Source organism: Carassius carassius, chromosome 6 (assembly GCF_963082965.1).
Source record: "Carassius carassius chromosome 6, fCarCar2.1, whole genome shotgun sequence".
In the NCBI taxonomy this organism is placed as follows: domain Eukaryota; kingdom Metazoa; phylum Chordata; class Actinopteri; order Cypriniformes; family Cyprinidae; genus Carassius; species Carassius carassius.
This window is the reverse complement of record NC_081760.1, coordinates 30,213,874-30,240,055: the sequence shown is the minus strand read 5'-3', so window position 1 is coordinate 30,240,055 and position 26,182 is coordinate 30,213,874. Positions and strand designations below refer to the sequence as shown.

At 37.4% G+C, this 26,182-nt stretch overlaps 1 protein-coding gene across 1 annotated transcript in view; it reads left to right on the top strand.

Moving 5' to 3' along the window:
• Nucleotides 1-26,182, top strand: part of LOC132142624 (catenin alpha-2) — a 405,218-nt gene that overhangs the window by 356,298 nt on the left and 22,738 nt on the right. The window contains exons 10-11 of the mRNA XM_059552628.1: nucleotides 24,532-24,624; nucleotides 25,853-26,009. Coding sequence (XP_059408611.1) covers nucleotides 24,532-24,624; nucleotides 25,853-26,009 — 250 coding nt within the window. The remainder of the gene's footprint in view (nucleotides 1-24,531; nucleotides 24,625-25,852; nucleotides 26,010-26,182) is intronic.

The following is a 26,182-nucleotide window of genomic DNA, read 5'->3' as shown; positions in this document are numbered from 1 at the left end:
ACACATTAAACTCTATATTAATGTGGAAATTTCTGACATGGGGGCCATAAACAAATAAACTCCACTTGTAAGATCCTAATCATCTTGACAAGTTTTGTGACACATTGTGCGCTGTATTCATAAAGCACAAACTTAAATGTGAAAATAAACCACAGTATAAACAGCATCTCTACCAGTTGATACGCATACACTTTAAAGTCACTCTGTCCAGAATATCAGAGAGAGGTTTGGAGCATTAGCAACATATAACTTTAAAAAAAAAAAGAAAAGTCTTTAAGATGTAAGATATGGGATTAAAGTTGGTGTTAATGGTTAGCAAGTGCATCAGGGAGGGGATGGCAGTAAAGGTAGGGGTTCAGGGACACTTGTCTCTAAGCTGTTTGACTTCTTGACACAGTCTAAATCTAATCATCAGAAAGCTTTAGAGGTGAAGTGGACTATCGTAGCAGAGTCAAATCCTCTGAAAATTAAGCCCATTAATCAAACACACAGTCTCATTTGCCATTTTTATAGAAGTGGCTGATTTGCAGCTGGGTTCGTAGGGACAGCAGAGGAGGGGGGTGGAACAAAAGAAAAAAGGGTTTCACGGAGCAGGAGAATATCCATCAATTCTCATTCAAAAAAAATAAAAAATAGATCATCTCTCCTAATTAGAAGGTGTTTTTTTTTTTTTTGCACTGTAAAATAGAGTAATGCAAGCTAGCCATTGCACTGCCATCTCTGATTAATTCAGTAAATGCATAGAAGGTAGCAAGTTTGTGACAAAGACTTATTAAATTCAAAGTGTAATTTGTAGGAGGTCAAGTCCACAACGAAAATATTATTACCATTTCTTGTGAGGTACAGTAATTTACTGATCCTGTCTTCCATTCTCATTTTACTCCATTCTTTGCTTTGCTTTTCTCTCTTTCTCAGACACACTGACTCACTCTTTGTTAATGCAGGCATCAGCAAATGTAGGTCCCCGTGAACCTTAATTCAAACAACAATACAGAAAAGTGCTAAAATAAAATTAACAGTTTGTTCAGTGTGACCTGATCTTTCAAATCTTTTATCATATCATATCTCCGAGCACATCTGCTGGCGATGACTTGGTGCAGATGCAACAAATACAAAAGCTAATGTATAACGGTCCTTTTAAAAATGGACACTGGATTTTACAGTACTCATCTTCCCATTCATTTACTGTCGAAATAACAGCAGTGTGTACATACAGTATAAGCGGCTTTCCTTATAAAAACTATTTATTTGTGGCTAGGTATGTCATAATTTACAGTCAGAATACACCCTGACAGGTTAATTAAGAACTGGGCAGGAAGTGGAGGATTCTTATATCATCCTGAAGAGGTTTATTTTGTGATTATGGCCACACTTTTTTATGTGCATCCTTGACTAATAAATAAATAAAAGAGGATGAAAATACTAAAATGATTTTAATATGGAAGAAGAGAGTGTTATGGGACACATGAAACCAGCACAATGAAGGAGATTGGTTGGCAGGGACAACAGGTAATATATATGGATATGCATAAACAGACAGTCTAGTGGTTATTATACAACAATTTGGACCACTGAATGGTGTGGTTAGCCAATCAGAATTAAGGATTTCAGTGAGTTGTGTAATAATATGCAAAAAAAAGATTTGGCACACAAGATGTTTACACAATATTCACATGATCGCTTACACCCTGCATATCTAAGACATTGCTCTCGTTATTTTGCTTTAAAGTTCCTAGTCTGTCAGATTGCGTGACTGACAATGATATTTTTCAGCCTACTTCATGAAAAACAAGTCTTTGTCACACCATCTTCCTTCGATGCTTTCATATCACGTTGCGCCATCCCTATCCGACTCGCCCGCTTTGTCCCGCCGTGACGAATCTACCATTTTACGTGAGCCACACATGGACCGAAGCTCATCTCAAGCCACCTCTTAAACAAGGCCTCTTCAATACAGCCCTTGATTAACACTGGCTGGTGTGCTAAGCATATCTAATTAATTCAGCTGAATGACAATGTCAGCCTGAGAGAGGGACAGGTTCCTGACACTTGTCCCACAGATGAGATAAGGGTTGGAAATAAAAGTTTGGTTCAAATTGTTTTTCTTTTGACAAAAGTAGAGTTTGAACTTTGATGTGTGACAATGCTGTATATGATGGCTGTATGGTAGCCCTGAGATAGACAGAATGGGGTGGGGGGTGTATGTGTTGGATCTCGGCATGAGAGGTGTCAGAGAGCACTGACACAAAGAGTGGAAGAACGGAACAGAGCTTCTATTTTCAACCATACAGAGAAGCACTACTGATAATTGATTACTGGCAGTTTTTTTAAGGATTTGTGTTTGTTTGTTTATAGTCAAGTCACCTTTATTTATATAGCGCTTTATACAATGCAGATTGTGTCAAAGCAGCTTTACAGTGTCAAACAGGAAAATAGATTGTCAATAATGCAAGAACACAATAATGAACAGTCGAATTTATGTTAAAGTCAATTCATTGATGATTCAGTTCAGCTCTTTTCCGATAGTGTCTGTGCAATCAAGCCGACAATATTTCTAGAAATTAAGCGCCTCTAACTAAGTAAGCCATAGTCCACAATGTCAACGAAACAAAGGGGGTGGGGGTGCTGTAGGGTTTCCTCTTACCAGACAAAACCAGTTTGGTGTGATTTAATTCCAGGCTGCAACAAAGGTCAGATTGTGATGAGGACTTGTCTGATTGTGCATAGGACTTCCTGTGGTCTTGTGCCGATGGTCATTGAGGTGATGAGGTCTTTGCAGGGGATTTGTCTCTGTGTCTCATCTAGTCTACATGGTCTCTGTTGACATTTAAGACTGTAGAGGTCGTTTTTATGTGCTGATCCACCATCTGGCCTAGATATGGACTGGATCTGGGTGGCTATGGTGACCATCTGCTCTGGTCTGGTCTGGTCTTACAATGTAACGAGTACATTGGGTGTTATGGGAAGTGTACCCGGTTCTGGTTGTCCTAATTAATGCAGCCTATCAATCCTTTAACAGATTGGAATTATAGAAATGTGAAGTGGTGTAATATGTTTATGCAAGGTTGAAGAGATGGTTCTTTAATCTAGATTCAAACTGACTCCTGAACAAAGCTCGGTAGATTGTTCCAGAGGTTTTTTTGGCGCTAAATAGGAAAAGGATCTGCTAATATGTTCGTACTCTTTGGTTCTAGTAAGAAGTCTAGCTGCTGCAGTGCAAGTTTGTTTATTAAACACGAAGAGCAATAAAGCATTACAATAATAAAAAATTACAGGTCGTAATATATTTTTAAGATGGAAAAATGTGCTTTTACAAATGGTTTTCAAAGGAAAGATTGCTATCAAATAGCACACCTAGGTTCCTAACTGATGACGTAGAACTGACAAAGCAGCCATCAAGTCTTAGACAGTGTTCTGGCTTATTACATGTTCTACGTTAATATTATGTTGATGTTGTTTTATGTAATTATTATTTAACAATACAACAATAGTAGTGACAATAATTAAGTAAGTATTTGTAGTTTTATACATTTATTTGTTTATCAACAACAGTAATAATAATAATAGTAATAATTAAAAATTAATCAAAATCTTATTTATTTATTTATTTAAGACTCATATGTTTGTCCACATTATTATTATTATTATTTCACAGTTTAGGAATAATGGCTGAAGAGGCCAAGGATAAAAACAGAATAGTCATCATTGATATCTAAATGCTTTTGGTTTGCTGATGTCAGACCTAGATGTTTTAGGAGTTTAATTACAATCAATGCTCTTTTGGGAGATGACGATAAAACCTGAACCGGTTGAACCTATAAGCTTTTTTTTTTTTTTTTTTTGCTGAATGCAGTGATATTAACTGTATAGAGAGGAGATATGGACTATGTCTGCCTCTGCTTCTGCTGTGTATTGTATGTGGGCCGACTGTCATCGAAAAAAGGTGATATAGGACCTCATTTTGTGCCCCTAGAAATGCACTTTTCTCTGCTTCTCACATACACACACACCCTTGCACAAACTATAGAGTGTCTGTCTGGTGGTTTATTCGTCTATTTAGGCCATTTTCTTTTCATATAAATCTTCAGTCAATGTCCTGGGTTTTTATAGCAGACTGCAGTCAGTGTACGTCTACACATGAGGAATGCAATGTGCACCAACATAAACTGGTTTATTTCATTGTGGAGAAGCTGCAGTGCAGACCAATCTCACACAGAGGGGTGAGAAGATGCATACTGTGATAGAGCTTCCTGTTGCTCCAAGGGTTGAGACCATGCACTTAGGCAGTCAGGGTTTGGTTGGGCCATGTGCTTGTGTACATATATATATATATATATATATATATATATATATATATATATATATATATATATATATATATATATATATATATATATATATATATATATATATTGTGTACGGTAAGGTCTTGAAGGTGTAACACCTCTGTTGCTGTCAGACCACTACATATTCTTTATCTTGCTCTTCTTTCACATTCGTTCACACTCTACACACACACACACACACACACTTGTTCCCTTTTTGGATGAGAATTCACTCTTCTCTCTGTTGCTAGGTAGCATTGTCACACTCCTTATTGTTTGACTCTGAAGGAGATATCATACATTAAAACCCCTCTGCTCTCTAAACTACATCAATTACAGGGTTTTTTTTTTTGGTTTTATCCTGGAGTATCAGCCCTCAAGGACGCCTTTGTCTATATCATACACACATTCCGCACATATACTCACAGCCGTGCGCACTCCTTCCCGAGTATTCATATATTCACAGTCACATATGTCACAATATTACGCAAAAGCTTTTGAGCGTGGCTGATAACGCGTGAATATGTCACTCCGTCACCCGTTAGCGGGAGACTATGGGAATAAAGCAACATTACAGTTAGACTTGGCATTTCTCGCCTTCAAAACTGATCGTGGCAGACAGCAGCAGGGCGGCGTTTAACCTGGATGCCCTTTTGATAAGAGTTGTTTATATAACCATCCACTGGCCTTTTAGAAAGAAAAACTTTGGCAGTGACACGGTGGTGTGTGTGTGTGTGTTTATTTTGTACCATTCTTTCAACTATTCTTTCTTTTCTATTGCTTTAATTTTGTTATGTTTTTTGTTGTTGTTGTTGTTGCTTTCCGGGACTACCTCTCCTTTGCATGTGTTGAGAACAAATCGATCCTTTGAACTGGATCTTTTCAAAGAATTGGTTAATCTGGATTTGTTATTATCTCATTTGTTAGTCAATTTGGGCAAAAGCATCTGCAAAATGATTAAATGTTACTTGCTCGGCATGTGCACATGAATATATGTCTGTGCGCAACTATACACTTTTGTTTGTCATGCATACAGCTCTCATCTACCGTCAGTGGGAATAAGCTTTTATTTCAACGCACTTCTAATTTTCATACTCTTGATAACCAGTGGTAAAGTGAGTTTGTAGGGTTTATTGTAACCGTGTGTGCAATGTTGAAACAGTTCAGAAACATGGAACTCTTAGACAGTGTCTCTGTGGGGCAGCCTAAGCGGCTTATATTAATGGGAAAAGATCAATGTGAAACCCTTAGTGATGACGGCAGGCTCATCAAGCCCCATTGTTTCAGTAGTGGCTCAAGAGTGGCAAAACACAGCCAGGTTCTGAGATCTATGACCATCAGGGAAGTAAAGAGGCCGGCTTGAGTCTGTACTGCTTAAAGGATGGTTATTAAACTAATGATGGAGGAAAGTTGGGGGAATGGCAGAGAAACGGCATTCCTGCTGTCTTCCAGAGTATTCTGCTGGGACACATATGGCTCAGAGTCTCTTGATGATTGCTTCTGGCAGTTTGCAGTTCTTTATAATTTTATTCTTATGCATTTCTCTTTCTCACATACTCTGCATTAGGTGTTGCACTACTGATAAAATGAAGCAGAAATGAATGCAGCGAAATAATAAAAAAGCAAAGAAATAAAGTTGTAAATGGTCAGGAGGCACAGAATTTGGGGGGTTGGGTGGGGGATACGTTTCCATGGAGAATAATCCTAATATGATGCGCATTGCTGCATGTTGCCAATTACCCAGACTGCCATCTTTATTCTAGCATCGTAGATAGTCTGCATCCAGTTACTGTTGGGAAAGTTTGTAGCCGCTTTCTTTTCCACTTCTGACATTTAAAGATTCAACAATTTTTATGTAAGAATTGACTTCCAAATCTAGCTAGACAAATTATAAGCTGATAAAACAGGCAACTTGTGTCCATGTGTTTGTGTGTGTGTGTACGTACATATGCTTATTGAGCACCAAATCAGCATATTAGAATGATTTCTAATTATCCAACACTGAACATGGGAGTAATGGTTTCTGAAAATTCAGCTTCGTTATCACAGGTATAAATTATATTTTGAAATATATTAAAACATACATTTTAAACAAATTTACATTTCACAATTATTACTGTGTTTTTGATCAAATAAATGCAGTCTTGGTGAACAGAAGATATTTCTTTCTAAAACGAAAAATCTTACAGATCCAAAACATGTCAAATATGTTACTGGAATTTAATCTTGGCAAATAACTTTATTGATTTTATTATTTTCCTATTTAAGTATATGCTGTCCTTGCATAAATGGACCAGTACAGTTACCACTTACACTTTAAAGATCCAGTAATGATTGTGTTTTGTAGTCATAGACATGTTCGACATGTTTATTTTTTTCTTCAACACTTCCCAATCATGTAGCGATCTTCACTGGTGTGGAAGAGTGGCACAGTGGAGATAAGGGTTGGATGGAAGAGTGAAGGTTTCCATCTTTGTCTTCAGCAAGAGTCCCAGACTGTGTTAACCTTTAGAGAATGCAGCCTGTGTGGAAATGGAGCTTCACTTCTGTTCATATGGCACACTCTACCTTTGCCCTTCATTTACTATTGGCTTGTAACTTTTTTCACCCCTCACTCCTTGTCAGTCACCAGTAGTGTATCAAAGTGTTTATTGTGTGTGTGTGTTTCTAGTAATCATCTCTGTTTATTTTAGCATGTTTCTCTGAATAATAACTGTAGACTTTGTGTCCTCTGTCCTCTGCTGGTGTCCTAATCACTTCATTGGTTTAGTTATGCCGCTCTCTGCGCGGTTGCTTCAGCATCTCTTTCCTCTGGAGCTGAGAAAAGCAGATGGTTTTATTCATTTTCCGAGACTCCCTTACCTTGCACAAAAACTGCAACATTATGAAGCTATATGGAGATGTCATCTTAAATGCAATGGGCACATTTGCGTGTGTGCTCATGTCTGAGAGAGAGACATCAAAAAGATGGAGAATGTGTCTTACTAAGAGACACCAGCATCATGGACTATTAGAGTTCAAAGGCTTGTGGTTCTCCTGAAATAAGATCAATTACATTCTTCATCATAATGGCATTCTCGTGTTTTCTGCCCACAAAAAGCTAAATCAAAGGATTAATGAATCATGATGAATAAAACATAGCTGAATGTTAGCATAAACAACTTTAATTCCAGTATCTTTTTCTTTTAAGGGCTTGGTCTATTTGAATAAACGGAAATTGCTAGTTATGGTCACAGAATATATTTACAGCCTGTTTCCACTCTATTTGCTTATGCAGTACAAATTACTTTGTGGATATTAAATGGAGATATTACAAAGCGTAAAGTTTTTTTTTTATATATATTCTTATCATAATGTGTCTAATAGTGCTCACAGGAACAGACAGTCAGAGATTTTAGCTTGCTAAATAGGATGAGAGGTTAAAAATGTTTTGTAATCATTTCAGTGAAAATCTTGCTAGTTGAATGCCTAAATGAAAAACAAGTCACAAAAAGTGAAGGGGTGATGCAAAGCACATCATGTAATACACAGGGCCACATTTATGAATAGGTTTGCATTTGCATTCCACACACTGCATGAGAAAAAAAAACAACAACAACAACTCCTTAAAGCTAAAAGGTGTGTGTTTTACCAGATCTGACAGGGAATGTTTTGAAAAATGTTTAACACAATCACTTAAATTTCATTCTCTAGTGGTAAATAAATTATCTCAGCTTTAGGCCAAAACCCACATCTATTGACTTTGCAGAGATCAACACATTACGATTTTTTCCCAGGTCTGTCACTTAAGGCAACATACTGTAAAAATGTCTTCATTACCAAGGTTCGTCCAGGTGGGAGCTTTGTTTTAAAATCCCATTACAGGTATGACGGAACTTGTGGACAATTTTTGCCATATAACAGAAAGAAGAAACTGTTATTGAAAATTAGAAGTAATGGTAGAGCATGTTGAATTTATACTACGTAATCCACAGCTGTTAGATGGGCTTCTGAAGTAAGAATATGTATAAATCTGAACAAAGAATGACGAGTGTACTGTACTTTGTATGTGTGTGTGTATATATATATATATATATATATATATATATATATATATATATATATATATACATCAAAATATCTCCTCCAGGAATTTATGAGTCTTACCATCTGGACAAAAAGCAACACATAATGCGAATCAGCTTATTATTTTACAGTCATCTGGATTTTTACGTGTTCTGAGACTGTATATAAATTATGTGCAATCAGCAACCGCACATTTCATCTACAGGATGAAATCAATAAAGGAGGGAGACATACTTTATAATATTAAGAAAAGAAAGGTGGTTGGCACTACACATACCAAAATGTTCAACTCAGTAATGGAAAACTGCACTGATATGTAGGGGGAGAAATGAGAAGGATGAGATTTTTTTATTCTCACTCAACGTGCTCTTAATAGTGACCCATCTTCATTTAATAGTTAAAATTAATTGGATGCACAATCAATGATGTTATTTGACTGTATAGTAAAAGCACCTTTCAGATATTTACTTTGGGAACTTTGGTGACTCAGGGCAATTGTTAACTTCTTGTCCATTTAATGGACTAATTAGATAAAAACATTGTTGATGTATTGCTACGTTAGTTCTTTCGAGATCTCTGAGCTCCTTTGGGATTGTTATGTGTATAACAAGCAAATGCTTTGTTCCAAAATCTATCTGCCATTACCAAGTTTCTTTAAACGAAGCATAGGTGCACTTCTGACAGAAAGGCTATTCCAAATGGTTGCCGTCTTATTTGTGCTAAGAAGTGGTGTAGTGCAGGGTATATGCAGGTAGTGTCCTGCATTTGCCAAATCATGACAGTCCAGCACACAAGTAGCTAATCCAATCGCATGTGAATAAATGCAAATAATCCCTAAGAACACCAAGTAAAGAGAGCCGGGTTTCCATACAAAGTTGCAAATTTAACTTATGTGCATAGTTGGAATATTACATAAAACATTTGCAAATAAACGAGAGAGCGAGCAGATGAAACAAAACAATTGCTGTCATTGCTTTCGGAGGTGCATGCTGCTTTTTGGGAAAGCAATTGTGTAAGACATTTATGGGAGACAATTATACAGAAATACTTTGATTACAGACTTTGCCCGGGCATTTAATAATGACCAAAACAACATTTCAGATGCTGTGCAACAAGATCAGTTCGCTGGTTAGTTGGGTTATGCCATCCCATAGCCCAAAGTCACGTGACTTATTTGATGCACATAGAGGAATTACTATTTGTCACATCACTGTATGTCACTGGAGAAACACACACTTACTCACTCACTCACTCACTCACTCACTCACACAATCGGGAGTTGAGCTGTACAATTTTTGTGAAAAAAATCATTGTTGTTATTGTTGTTTCAAATGAAATCAAATAGCATATACTTTACGGAATTTGACGATGTTAATTGCTATAGTCTTTTTATTTTAAAAATGATTTACTATTATTTTATTTATTTTATTTTTTGTATTATTTATTGCAAAATATGCACCTCTTCTGTGGTTAATATTATAATTTTTTTATAATAATACTTACTCCTTACAGAAGTTAAGTGGCAGTACAAATAATATTGGCTCATTTTGGGGTGAACTTAATGTGCAAGACTAGTTTTGCATGTCACTTTTTTCAACTCTGGGCATTTTTGGTGGCTGGGCCACTTAAAAAATAATAATAATAACAAAACTGGGGGCATTAATTAAGAGTATGCCCACTTTTCCAAGCACTACTACTCCACTGGTGCTAAACCTAAGATTTTAGAAAAAATTCTTAACATTAGCATTGTATGTATCCTACATGGAGTCCTACAATGACATTAACTCCTCAGTGGGAAATTTTTTATTTAAAAAAAAAAAAATAAAGACAAGATGAGAGAAGATTGTCAATAAAAATACTTCAGTGTAATTAAAACAATATATTATTTTACCAAATATATCTTTGTGCTGTACTTTTATGCTTATAAGAGCACCACACTAAGCTAAGCAACACGTTAACGTCAAACTCTATTGAAATCAAATGTGAGCTGAGTCTCCCATGCAGAACACTTTGTGTGTGTGTGTGTGTGCGTGCGTGTGCGTGTGTGTGTGTGTGCGCGTGTGTGTGCGTGTGTGTGCGTGTTTGTGAGTGTGTGTGGCGTGCTTGTGTAGAGGGTTCTAAATCGGTCACTTACGACCGATATATGCAGCACAGCAGGTTTTGGAATGGAGCTAACACTCAGAAGAAAAAAGGCTTTGCAAAAACGAATGTCAGAACTTCCTAATTAATGTAATTATATTTTAATACCATTCCAAAAAAATAAAAAACTAAATCTGCTTTGTAGATCCATGGTAACTGCCCAGCATGTAATTCCGTGCTTTCAGTCTCTTTCTCTTACACTCACTCCCTGGCCTTTCATTTTCTCACACCCAACCCCCTTGTTCACACCACCTAATGGACAACGTGTGAATGTAAGTACATCCGTTGACGTGTAACATTAGCAATTTCCGAACACAATCTGGACAATCTGCTCTGATTTAAAACACTTTGCCTTAATGTGCCTCTTAGAAACCTACGCTTATGGTCTGAAAGCATTGACCATTTTCAAAGAAATTAAATAACCAGGGAAAGACACAAAAGCATTGTGAGCTTTAAAAAAACAATCCAGTCATGTTAAATGTACATTTATATACTGATAACGAAGTCATGGCTTAATGGTTCAAGAGTCAAACTCATAATGCAAAGGTTGTGGGTTCTTGTCTTGTACCGGCAGGAATTGTAGCTTGAGGGAGTGAATGTACAGCAATACTGAGGTGCCCTTGAGCAAGACACTGAAACCCCAACTGGTCCTTGGGCGCCGCAGCAAAAAATGGCTGCCCACTGCGCCATGTAAGTTCACTGCTGTGTGTGTATACTTTGGATGGGATAAATGCAGAGCACTAATTCCGAACAGTGTTGGGTAAGTTACTTTCAAGAAGTAATGAATTACTCTTACTAATTACATCATCAAAATTTTATTTAAATTACTTTACTAATTACTCTGTCTGAAAAGTAACTTAGTTACTCAATAAGCAACTTAATTATTCAGAACGCTAATTAGGCTATATCTTAAAATCCCTATAAACCTTAATAGAAATTAAACTCTTTATTCTTTCGATAACGGGAAAGGCTGTGCCTCGCTTTAGTTTCATACGGATTACATAATCAGAGAATATTCATTTTCGATTTGAATGTGCTCATTTAAAAGTAGATACAAGTTTTCTATGTCAAATATTTGCTGTGTTTGTGATGTGTAGAAAGTTGCTCAAGGAGACCTAGATGGCAGAAAGTGCACCCTGTTTGTTTTGTTTATTTTGAAAAAAAACACAATGTTTTGTTGTTATTGTCAGTGTACACAAATAAAAGTAGGCCCTTTTTAGATTTGATTGATTTTAGTCTTAACTATATCTTGAGTATTTAAGGTTTCTCTGTGAATCAGGAAAAAATGCAAGTACTTTATAAGTAACTGTAATTAAATTACCTTAACATGAGCAGTAATCCCTTACTTTACACATTACTTAAGCCCCTTTCACACTGCACGTCGGACCCGGCATATTGCCGGAACATTGCCGGGTCGCCTTCTGTGTGAAAGCAAACACGTCCCGGGATTGATTCTGGCATTGAACCCGGGTCGGAGACCTAGTAACATTGCCAGGTTCAACCCGGGACGAGCACTGTGTGAACAAAAGCCAGATCTAATGCCGTGTCGAAGTGATGATGCACGTTATCGTGCGACTCTTTTACCGGCTTTTTTGAAGGAAGATTAACGTTTGCGACAAAACAATATATGCAAACTGTAAAGAAGCAGAGATCAGTTAGTTCCTCACTTTCCGCACTGACGCCAAGATCGTTTGCTTGCTTCAGTGAAAGTATAACGTGCCTAACGTTTTCGACTCGTACATTACACGTCACACCCTGATGTCACGTGTCGTTACGGGATCTTTACGGGTTGTGTGTGAAAGCACGCACATATCCCAGGTAATCACTTGCAGTGTGAAAGTGTAAAATCTAGCGACCCAGGAACAATTGCTGGAACACTTTACCCATGTATTTGCCGGAATGGCAGTGCGAAAGGGGCTTTAGTAATGTGTTAAACCCGACACTGATCCCTGGTATGGATCACCATACTTGGCCACGTAATTTTCACCTTGTTTATATTGCACTGAGAGATAGTAAAGGAAAAAAGAGAGACCTTCCTTGTTACTGTAACTTGTAATGTTGTTCATTGATTTTAAATCAAACCTGCAAACTCATTGGGGAGCCATGCAGCTATCTTATGAATTAGCTCTCCAGAAAGCATTGAAGAAATAAAGTAACGCGCTCCCCTGGTACAAATGATTGTCCATGTCCATTAATCAAGAAAAGGCACAGTGTCTAGCATGACTGAGCGTGCAGCTGTAGATCAAATACATGAACAAAAGAGACTCAGAGGAGTAGCTGACTCAAATTGACTGTGAGAGTCTTGAAATGATCAATACATTAAGGTTATCAGGGATGGCTTTTGTTCAAAACTCAAGGAAGCCCCTGAGAGAGGACGCCCATTAGCTATGAAGATGGATAACATCTCATCATGTTATTTGTCGATGTAAATAAATAAATATTCAGTTTACCATGATATAGATTGGGCTGTTGTACATCGGTAATATTTGCACATTTTCAGTAAATCTAACTAGCTGTGTTTACATGGACCCTACTAATCTGATCACAATAGGACTAGAAGCACAATCAGAATAAAAAAGTCACATGTAAACACGTCAATCGGCTTGAATTGGCCAGATCTGACTAAAACTTTGATAGGATTGTAAAGGTTTGTTTATTCCTTTTATAATCCAAGCGAGAGGACATGTAAACACTTGATCGGATTGAAAATCGAAACTGGAAAGTACTGCACATGCGCAGTGACGTTGAAATTGCGTAATGACGTATGACATATGACGCGCAGAACGAGGTGTTCTTCCAGGTGAATAAAGTGTCATAAATAAGTGTCCTTTCATTATAAAACTCCCCCTTTCACTCAGCGTAAGTGAATTGGAACATGACCACGTCCCACCAGTCCTTGTTTAAGACTCTCATCAACAGACGACTAGTTTTGGGTGCGAGGCAGGGCACTTTTTAAAAGTAAACGTTAAAGTAACGTTAAGCAGCACAACAGTGCTGGTCATTGCCTAATTATGACCCGAAGTAGATAAATATCACATGTGCTTTCTAAAACAGTATGCGGCAGCAGTGGGAAACTCTGTATATTCATGTTCACGATCACTTTATTTAGCGTTCATGTAAACACTACGTTCGGATTGGTCAATCAGAATGAAATTATTCCGATGGAAGTAAAAAAGTGGCCATCTAAATGCACCTACTGATGACACCAGAAATCTCGAAGTGGGTGGACCTTGGCAAAATATGTTGGACTAAATTTCATCATAAATTTTATGTACCCCTTAACCTATAAAACAATATTTGCTCATTTTATATCTGTTCATCTGTTCAAGATTTTGTTCCTGCAGCTCCCTACAAAGTTGTCAGCAAATACTGGGCCAACTGTGTGTGTGTGAGTTTGACGTGTATGCAGTACGTGTGTGACCTTGCTCCTAGTCTGTCTAATTATTCTCACAAAATTATTTAAATTATTATAGGAATGACTTTAATCATTTCAGTGGTCTGGACCATTAATGTAAGCTTTTGAATATGGAATGTTGTAGCAAAGCTAAAGGAGGCTGTGCTTCATTGGAAATGTTGGAACAGTATGTGAAGAGCAAGAGCCTCCCAAGTCTACTACAGGTGAGGAGATCAGTAATTGCCTTTCTTCACACTGGAAACACACAAACACACACTCACACAGACCTCTTTGCAGCTCATCCAGACAGAGCTGTTGAGAGACAGCCAGCAGTTGATTGGCACCGTCTCAGTCTCAAGCATTGCTCGTTTTTCACACTCAGGTAGAAAGAGGAGCTATCCAAAACCTACAACTGCCACAGTTTACCCAAGGAAAAAAAAACCCTGCAAGATATCTTTCTCTTTCTGCTTCAGCAGGCTGACCCCTCAAATCCTCATCCGAGAGCTTTCACTTGCCTGGATCTGAAATGCAGTCTATCAGAAGGTTATCTCTGGCCCCTTTTACTCCTGGCATTAACATGCGTTTTGTATCTGGATAGTGTCTGGATATTTTTGGCTGGATTGTATTAATACTTATATATTCCTACACGTTCTCTGATGTGACACAAAAGGAAAGTTTTATTACATCATGTATAGGCTTTATTTATTTACAGAATGTACAAAAATATTAGCGTATAGTACAAAAAATGCTTTTTGCTAGTATAACGGATATTACTGTACCTGGTCTATTTTTTTTTAAACATTCCCACAGTAAAGAATGAAAATACAGAATAGAAGTGAAGATTGGGTTAGAAAATTGCATTTTAAAATGTCCATGTGAATCCAGACCAGGAAAGAAATGCGAGTTAGGATTTGGCAAGAAACAAAAGATTTGAAGCTGTTTCCAGGGTAATAATTCATTGGATGTTGTTCATTACATGGGGTGACCAGATTGCAAGATGTGCCTGTTGTGTTTTTCACATTACGAGAGAAGAATAGAAAGAAAAAGCCAAGAACCCTAATAAACCCACAGGCATAAAAGAGCTTTTGCCACAAAAGTTTTTGTGATGTCATAGTTAAATACATTCAAATAAAATAGATTTTATATATATTAATGTATATTTTTGATGATGACATCTAAATAAATTCTGTGGCAAGAGCTACTTTATTCTTACCAATTGCCCTGTTATGGGTTTTTTGACTCTTTCTGTATATTCTGATCTCACAGAAAAAATAAAAATAAAAACAGCACTTCCGTTAATATATTCCTTTGTGTGTGTGTGTGTGTGTGTGTGTGTGTGTGTGCGTGTTTGTGTGTGTTTGTGTGTGTCTGTGTGTGTGTGTCTGTGTAAATACATAGAGATTCCAGAAACCAGTCCATCAAAGGGAAAGATAATGATGATTTAAAGTGCAATGGGTATTGCAGTATCATTTATACCTTTGTTGTATGTGGTCAGAATTTGTCCCTGACCACTTGCAAATGTAAGTAATCCAGTAATCCAATAACAATGCATCTTGGCTGCATTTACTTCTGGATTTTAATATGGTGAAATGCTATCCAATTGTGATCGGATCACTGAAATCGCATGTTAATGCTGAGTGCAAAGGGGTGCAAAGGGGTCTCTCCCACAGTCTCTGCTCTGTTTTGCACTCAGCAAGCATTCTCTCCAGCCAAACACTTTTAAATGCATTGTTTATCTACAAACGGTTTTAAATGGTGGCCCTAGAGTATTCTTAAATATACAGAGAAATTACAAAGAACAAGCTTGGCTCCATTTTCATAATTGGGCTTCACTGCCAAGCACAACTGCTTGGCTTGCACCCTCACAAGGAGAGATCGATAGTTCAGTGAAAGCTGAAAGCTGCCCGCTTATACTTTGGGAAGTTGGGGAGTCACACAGTGCCTTCCAAGTTTCTCAAGCATTTTATGTTGAAGACCTATTATCTATTCCGATTTAAAAGGCATGTCAGGATCCAAGTGCAAGATGTGAGAGTAACATCAATCAATTCAAATATTCTCTGTGGACGCATAACTCTGTGAGAGCTGACCCCTGATTTGATGCAGAGCACAGCCTTGGGCTGAACTGGAAGTCACTTTTCACACTGAGCAGAGATCTTTTGGTAATGATTTAGCTAGGTCTTCAGTAGGGCATCTCTGAGTGCCACCGCAGCTGGGTGGCAATGAACAACCTGGCCCATACCGCTCTATCACCCTCTCGGGCATCCGTCCTTCTCAGTTCTCCACCCCTGAATACATCAGCATCGTCCGATTGGACAGCATCTCTGCCATTGCCCTCGGTGATTAAAGTCGCCACCCTTCCCCTCGCCTCTCCACTTGTACAAAGTCAAGCATGTCCACTCAGCTTTATGGATTGTTTATATTGCTTTCAATTACCTTCCCATGTCCCACACTGAAGTCAGTAAATTTTTATATGCTGGAAATTACTCCCCAAGCACCCATCTCCACCATAACTGCCAGTACCCATGCAGAAGCTCTCCATGCCTCGGCAAATAAATCATATTTAGAATTCATCAAAATAATTTAGAGTTTATTAGAGTTTATAAACCAATCCAAGCTGTGCTTTGGGCCTTGACTTTTTATTCCTAGCGGTCGCTTGTCAGCTGTTAAACTCATTAATAAAGCCAAAAATCATACAGCATTGCAACTAAATTAAATTTCACAGTGCTGGTTCTTCTCGATGAAATGTGGCTCATATGAACCCTTAAAATAGTCTTCTGAAATTATTTGATTTTTTTCTTGGGTGGCTGCACACTTGTGATATCTTCTCTAGATTCTGATGTGAAAGAGGCTAATTATAGCTACGTTGAATATTTGGATCATAAGATATGTTCTCCCCAAAAATGTGGATATAATTTGTGAAACTCATATGATGGATATTAAATAAAGTTATATTGTAATATTTATGTTATGCACTTACACCAGATTTATTCATTTGATATAAATGAGTTCCTTGTACAGTACAGTTTTAAAGTATGTAATTTACAGTAATAGACATTGTCATTAATTAACATAAACCAATTTTCTTTTAATTGTCTGCAGAAATAACTAGTGTATGTTCAGTACACATATACTTTGATGTACAATTCATCCCACCTCCAGTAGATTTTTTAATGTCCTATAAAAAAAGAAGAAGAAAGAAAGAAAATACACACTAGCTGCAATCACAGGAATAAAAATCAATATCTAATCTAGCCCAAATCAGTCCTGACGCAACTGAACTAAATGCAAATGCAGTTGGAAACAAATGAAAAAGACATGAAGGTTTTACATTATTGCAGTCAATAGATGTCCCTGAAAGAAGTAAGAAGGATTTTCTGAGTTTGCATGGTGTATGATATGCTTGAATCAAAACAAGAAAATGTGTATATTGAAGGAACAGGTTTTTTGTTGTTGTTGATTTGGACACTGAAAGTCAATGGGCAAAAAGTTGTTTTGACTTTCATTGTATGGACAAAACAGCTTCCAAGAAGAAGAAAGAAACTTACAACTAAAATAGATTTGGAACAACATAAGGGAGAGTAAGGGATGACAATATTTTTATGTTTGGATTTTTTATCCCTTTAAGTTTAAACTAGTTTTATTATAATTTTTGTTAGTGTCAGTGGTTGGTCTTACCGATGGCAAATGTCATTCACTTTGTAAGCACTATAAGCCAACAATGACAGGCATTGCTCCTTTCCTGAAATAAGAAGAAAAGTAATCAACATGGCTTTCGACAGGCTTTCTCTTTTCATTTGGTTGGCTCTTCTTTATTTGCCTCAATTCAGGCTTTGTTTATCAACTGGCTGATTGTGAGGCACTTAATTATGCCACACTCCAAACTGCAGGTTTCCCAGACTATAAGCTCCTTGGCACAGTGACTTAGTCGAGAAAAGTGGTGTGGACGCTCACTGACTTCTTAAGCAATGCCTGTGACTTGCATGATTAAGATTACAGACTCTGGAGACAAATAAGACTCAACCTGGGATGATGTGTATGTGCGCTCCTCCGTGTATTTCTAGGTGGTTGAAGGCATTTTTGATATTTGTTACAGTGACCAAGGTTTAAATTGAAGAAGCTTATCACTAACTCCTGCATTTCCTAGTGAAGTTGGTTTTTTTTTTTTTTTTTTTTAGCATTTTCAGCTAGCCTCAGCAGAGAGAGTGCTGAAAGAACAGCCAGGTGTTATTCTGTTAATGGGTTATTCTGTTCATGTTTTTGTCCAAAATAGTGCTTTTATTTTCAGTGTTACAGATTGCACATTTACTGCAGTTTATACGTTGATCATAGAAAAAATAAATAAATAAAAGAAATTGCTTGATATCATAATTGTTTTATAACACTTACAAAAAGTGCAATGTTTTAAGGTGTGCAGTGCCATCAGACAGTAGGTAAGTAAATCAATTAATTTATAAAAACTATTTAGACATTTACTGTAAAAAAATACAAATGACTAAAACTTTAACTAAAATAAAGCAAAATGGAAAATATAAAACATAAACCACGCCAAAATATTCTTACAAACCATAACATTATCTAAATTATGCTACAATAATACTTGTAATATACATTTTAGTAGTAGTAGTATCTAGTACATTGTTATGTAAAGTATGCAATGCAATAGTTTATTTCAAAGTACCATGGTATTCCCATACGACACCTCTATTTCACATTGAAAAAAAAAAAAAAAAAAGTTTGATATACATAAAAGAATGTAAACATACAGTGATCATATCAAATTGAACCTGATTTTATCCTTAGAAATAGTATTTTAAACAGGAAAGTCTCTGTTTATGAGGATGGTTAAACCAACAATAACAGCAGCAATGCTAACATCAACGATGTCAGTCATAAAATTGACTTTAGTGCCAGTGGTATTTCTACTAATAACAGATGAAATAGACCAGGAACAGCATTTACGAGCATAATATATATATTTTTTTTTATGTTGTATTTAAGGAGAGAGATCAAGGTTTGTCCTAGACTGTTAATGTTGATTTTCCAAGATTCTCTTTTTAGATCTTAGACTTGCTTTAAATGGCTTCTCAAAAGCCATTAACTTACACTTTGCTGAAATGTACCCATGCATACACTGAACCCTTCATTTTCACCAAGGCTAAACCTCTGAAGGGGCTGGGACAGTTTTTCATATTGACCTTCATGCCAAATCTCATTATCTCCACATGATGTCTATTTATGACAACCCCATATATCAAATCCAGGCCTCTTAGCGCAACTTTGGTGACAGTTAACATTTCACTGAGGTAGTTTGGAGCCTTCTAGCTCTAATGGGGACTTTTCAGGTTCTCAAAAAGAAAACATAACAGAGAGAGGAGTGAAGAACCTGAGGGGAAAAAGGCCTCTTGGCTGATGGCCGAACTGCTCCAGACCGCAGCCCTGTGACCCAGTTGAGCGTGCTAGCTGGAGGCGTTTAGTGTAGCATACTGGCTAAGGACAGGTAGATTCTAATAATATAGCTCCATTGAGGGAGCCAGGCTTCCACAGCTGTCACAGGCCCACCAGCTTTGACTCTATTACACTCTTCCACATTAGGCAGAAGTGTCAGTGTAAGAAGCCAGAAAGGCTAATTCACTTTCTCGAGATGTCAAATGAGAAGATGTGCTGTGTTATTAGGACAGCTCTCAGCCACATTCCATCCGTTACATTTGAATGTACGATCCAGTGACTATAGGTTATTGTTGAAACTTATTTTTTTCATTTATTATGACCATCAGAAAACTGTTTTAGTGCTTTCATAAGAAAAAGGTGATCTAAATGAGCTATATCTGTTTAGAGCTCTATCTTTAGCGGCACCGTGGTACTGCCATGGTATCAGAAGGTAAAACCATAGTGTACTGTACACATAGTACAAAAATAAAGTTTCTTTATGGAATCTATGTTTCTATGAATTACCTTTAACATCATTTCTATTGCACAAAAGGTTCTTTACAGTGGAAAGAGGCTCTTTAGATTATTAAAATGTGAATTTAAACTGTTTACTGAAAATTTATTTTGGGATCCCAAAATGATTCTTCTATGAAAAAACCTTTCGAAACCTTTATTTTTAAGAGTGTACTTTGATGTATACTTAAATACTGAATGATTGGCAAAAAGTGGTCACACAAGGTTGAATAAGCTGCATTGTCTATTGAAAATAATGTAGCAATGGACTGTATAAAGCATAATGGACAATAGTCACCAAACCAAGAAGCTTTTTGTTGATCTGTGTGATGAATCTGCATGACCAACTGAACACAATGTGAAAACTGTGTACAGACATCCTTCAGCCTCATGTGAAATTCCCATTAGTTTAGATTCTTATAGAAACTTTAAACTGTGAAAATGGTCATTTTGACTGCACTTTAATACTCACTAAGCATTGAGAGCAAAGGGAATGATGGACGTGGAACGGAATCCAATTTACTCACTCCAACTTGCATGATCTGCACAAACACTGTTGCAAAATGTGTGTGACGTAGCATGTATGCTAAACTCAGAGTCATAACTTGACAAGTCCAGCACTTTTGTTTTTTTTCCTGTAACTTTGCATTTAAATCAGTGTGTACATTTGTGTGGGCCTTTCCAACTTTCCCTGTAGACATGTCAGGGTCATCAGGTTTCAAACATCTGGGACTTAGCTGTTGAGGTTTGTAGCTAGCTCTTGCACGGTCACGCTTGGTGACCTATGTTTGTTCCCCACCACACACAGTGGGCCATTTGCTCCATGCATGCAGACAGGCTGATTTATTTGTACTCTGACCAGGATACAGTTGGGGAATAGGGGGAAGCACTCAAGCCAACACTTTCTTGTACCCCACTCTTAACTGACTCTTTCTCTTAGATTCTATCCGTGAGCACTGCAGCCTGCAGACGAGATGCACTCACTCAATTTTTCCCCTTCCAGACAAAAATGCAATAAATTATACCTATATTTTGACAGGAATGGTTCCAGCAAGAAGTGCTGAGTTGTCTGAAATAATGATTTAATGTCCACAAAGAGAGGAGGCAGTGATTCTGTTCCATGAGCTAGTCATCTGCCTTCATACTGAATGTTGATACCTCCATGGAAGCTCATAAAGACAGATTTGAAATGTTCTACATATCAAATAACTCTTTGTGCCATACTTATGCTCTTAATGTGTGGTGTACAGAATCCTTGACCTGAACTTTATTCTGACAGTGTTTGCTACAATAATGCAACACTTGTATGCATTAAAAACATAATGCACCCACAAAATTGGATAAAATCAGTTTGGTTGAACAGTATATGTATATGTATATATATATATATATATATATATATATATATATATATATATATATATATATATATATACATATATATATATATATATATATATATATATATACACATTTGTATTAAAATAATTAGAAGTACATTTATAATTAATATTTATATCACTTTGTTTATTTTTATTAATATTGTGAATTGCCATTTATTTATTGTATTTATCATTTAATTTATTTATTTAAAGAACTATTCATAGGTAAGGCTGATACTCTGGATGTAGCTGTCCGAATGAAATGCTCAGAAATCAATAGTTATTTTATAAAGGTCTAACTAGACAACACATAATGGTCAGTCAGAGAGACTACACAGTTGTGATGCTGTCTCTTTCTCTAAAATAATATAACATGCAATGCACATGCACACACTCTCTTGTCTAAACCTAGCATGAAACTCATTAATGTAATTTTGACATCCTTGGCTACCTAACAGGGTCCTTTTCTTTGAGAAAATAAAAAGGACTCACAAAGGAGGAGTGGTTCTTTAGATAATTGCAATTAGTAATTTTGGCCGGACACTGTGTCTTGGCTGGGATCCAGCTCTGAGAATTGAGTGCTGGAGCATCGGCCAGTTCTGGCTGCTGTCCAGGAGCTGCTGCTGGTTTTACTGTGTGTTCTGACCAAGAAGGACTAGTGAGGACCAAAGGAAGCAACAGCCTGACTACATGACAGGATATCATTTCCTTCAAACGTTGTGAGTCTTTCACTGCCATCCTGGTGTATAAAACAACCCCCTACCTTCCCATCCGGTCTTTTGTGCTGCTGTCTCATGCCCCTTTTTCCACCAACAAGGTGGTGGAACTGGTGCCCACTTCCATTTAGGCGTGACTCCATCTCTAAATTGCAAGGTGGACCTCGCAGTTGGAAACCGTGGGTGTAGACGGAAAAAAAATAAAAGTACAAAAGCTGTCCCTGGGGAGATATTTTTAAAAAGGAACAAATATGTATTTTGGTATTAATATGCACACTTGAGGTACTAAAATGTGGCTTCAGGATACTAATATACTCCAGTAAGGAGTAAATATAGACAAAGATGTACTTTTTGAATGTGTACTTCATTACTTTTTGAGAGAACGACTAATTAAGTTGGGATCGTGCCAGTGGAAAAGGGTCTCTCTTCTCTCAAATTAGGGTGGGTTTTTAGGCATCACATGAACCAGAAAGTCACAATTTACTTCTAAAACACAACTTCCAAGAATTCGGTACATTAAAAATAATAATTTATTATGATTTGATGATTTTTTTGTGAATCAATCAAGAATCACCCCCACCCACACACACACACACACACACACACACACACACACACACACATACACACTGGTACTCTTATGCACACATCACCATTTACAACCCTCAAGTATTTCTGTCTTTACACTTTTAGCAGCGGCTAAACACACACACACAGACATGCAAGCACACACTTAAACACAAGAGCGATCCATCAAAGCATTCAGAGCTTTCAGGGGTAAACAGGAGAAAAGGGCTGTAAGCAGAATCTTCTAACACAAATTTGATTTGCCTCGATTTACCTTAAAAAAAAAAAAGAAAGAAGAAAAGCCCGCTGATACGGATTCAGTCATATTGCATTTGCCAGCAGGCATATGTCACTTTAGCGCCGTCAAAATCCTTACTCGTGGCTGCTGTGTAATCTGATTTACCAGCAGAGGGCAAAATGCTTGGAACACCAATTCTGGACTGTTATCAAAACAGGACTGACACGCCTATTAGCGTCTTTCATCGAGGTCTGACGTGTCACCAAATTATAAACTTTCTGAGCAATATTCCGCTGTTTTCTGTCAGATCCAACACTTTTGGCAGCAAGGGAAGCGGAGGCAGCCAGGTTTTTAGCATCCAATCTGTCCAGCGCTCCGTGCGCAGATGCTTTTCTTATGATGGAAGCGAGCAAACACGAGAAAGAGACCTTTTCTCATCACACACATGTATTCACGTGTATGCACTGATCCGGCGTTGCCAGATGCACTGCAATGACGGGTAACCTGAGGGCTGCAGGCAGGCAGAAATTAGACAAGGAGGTATCACACATAGAGGAGCCATCTGCTAGATTAATTACACTTTTTTTCCCCTTTTTTTTCTTCTAAGTAGACTGGCCTAATGATTTACATGTGCATGTGAAGTTCTGTAATGAACCCTGTTTATTCCACCAAAGTGCTTGTGGTGGAAATTTCAAATGGAAAAATTACTACTTTTTGAGTGAATACCAGAAATGTGGCAACCTCCAATTAGGACCCCTCTGTCACGTACGGGAACACAGGAGACGGAAGATCCAAGTGCAGTGTAGGGTTATCCAAAATCAGAGTCAAAACAAGCCGGGGTCGTAATCAAACATCAGTCCAAAACAGAAACAAACAAACAAACAAGAACAGGAACCGAAACTCGAAGACTAGGAACGCGAGGACACTAGGTGACGGAAAGTAAGGACTCCATGCAGACAAACAGAAAAGGACTGGTTAATATAGGGAGGATGACGACTAACAAGTGAAGACACCTGAGTGCAATTAACAGGAGTGCAATTACTGTGATGAAGGGACAAGGCTAGTGGGAATTGTAGTGCCTACGGTGAGGTGCCTATGGGGAAGTGAGACCACTAGTGGACACCCAGGGAAACAGAGACCAGACAGCGTGACGCCCTCTCCGTGTCCACTGACATTTTAGGGGTAATTGTGTTTTCGAGATTGCGAGCCTCTATGGCGCACACAAACAGACCACTGTCCTTCTGTTGCTTCAGAGGAGAACATGAAGAGGCAACCTCTTATATGTCCAAGAGATTGGCTGGTAAAAATTCAAATTACAGTGTGTGTGATGGCAATTATTCAAATAGAAGCTATTTTTAAAATAGTAAAAACAAGAGCAAGGCAAGATGATTTGGGGCCGGAGGAGCATAGGGGATGAGGGACCCACAAATCATGTTCTTCACGCTGGGAAATAACAAATACCAATCTAACACTTGAATGAGCCCTAACTCTCTGTACATATTTTGCCCTGTCATTGCCTTCTCAAGCCAAGCATTAAATCCTTATCCATTGCACACAGCACTGATAGCTTCAAACATGAAGAGCAAAACGGACTGTGTTTTTGTATATGTGTGCACTCTGCTCAGGAGCTTTATTTGTCCCTGTCCAAATGCTAGTTAACCTGCCTGATTTACAGAAAACTGGCAACCAGAACCACAAGGTCACTTTATACTTTAACCTTGAAGTACAAATGATCCCCTAATATCTCTCTCTCACTCTTTTTCAGGTGGCCAACCTCGCCTGTTCCATCTCTAACAACGAGGAGGGTGTGAAGTTAGTGCGCATGGCTGCTACACAGATCGATAGCCTGTGTCCTCAGGTAAACAGTTTGAACCTTTGCTATCCAGCCACTATTCAGTTTTCTATAACCTCTTGCAGTTTTATATGGTGCTGACAAATAGTAGTTCACTAAACACATTGTGCCACGTATTCACTATAATGCACCTTATTTGCAATACTATTTATTCCACATAGCACTATCTGAATGCCGCAACTACCATTGCACTATAACCAGCCACAGAAATACCAGAATTTCCTTTAGAAGAGATGCTTGTGTATATTTTTTTATTGATGATGGCAGCAGTTATTCCTCAAATGATGGAGAAGAGCATAGCCAGACACATATCCATCCCAATCATATTTATTGAAATATGACTCACATTAGATTTTTTTTTAGCTATTCAAAGTTAATATGAATAGCTGTCCGTAAACCATTCAGAAGAAAATGTGAGGAATCAATCAGAGAAATCTTCTGGAAACAAATTTGGTCTATTCAAAACGTTTTTTTAGTATTTTTTTTTTTTTTACGTGTTTATAAGAAATGTAAAGTAATGATTTTATCCATTGAGAATTGATTGAATTGTGAAAAGCTGTCTCCGAAGTGAAGAGAATAATGACAAGAAAAAAAAAAAGAAAAAGAAAGCTCGGTGGCTTTAGCAAAGTTGAGGCATTCAGAAATCTCTTTGGAGTGATGTGCACTTATCAATTCTTCATAGTAAGTGTCATGGACTGGCCATGGTTATGTGTAATGTTGGACTGGAATTAAAGGTTCCAGTATAATTCCATTACATTATCACAGCAGTTCCTTTAAACGGATCTCACATTCTGACCCCCTGCAAGTGTAGCTACCCTAGAAAACTCTGGAAGTAATTGTGAGTTACTCAAGATTGTTTCCTCTCAGCAGTGTAAAGGACTAGAGTGTTTGGCAAAGGTACATTTGACTCTAGTAACCTTTCCCCACAAGGGACTTTGAGATCTAAGATTTTATGAATCATCATGCGACTCAAAGATATAATAGCAGCAGGTATTCTGAGGCTTATAGTTCTATAAGGAAAGCAAAAATGTGCAACTACATAATTTGATTTGAAAATCCGCACATGGTTACATAAAAAATTATTAATAATAATAATAATAATAATAAAAAAAAAAACTTGGATTCACTTTTGTGTCTATACCATTTATCAGCAGCGTGACTCACATAATTACTTTTTTTGTAGTTTTTCTCAGATTTAGGTAGGGTTCAGAATCATACCATTTTCCTCTCTCAGGTAATCAATGCTGCCCTGACCTTGGCCGCTCGCCCACAAAGCAAGGTTGCTCAGGACAACATGGATGTTTTCAAGGACCAGTGGGAGAAGCAAGTACGCATCCTGACCGAGGCCGTTGATGACATCACTTCCGTTGATGACTTCTTGTCTGTTTCAGGTAAAATGGAAACAGATTGCTCAAAAAAAACAAAAATAAATGAATAATAATAATAATATATATATATATCCTCTTAATTACTGGAAATGTAGAACAATGGCATATTTGCTCTTTTATTTAATTTCTTGTTTGTTTACAAAAAATACTAGCTTTTTTTACTTCATACATGAACA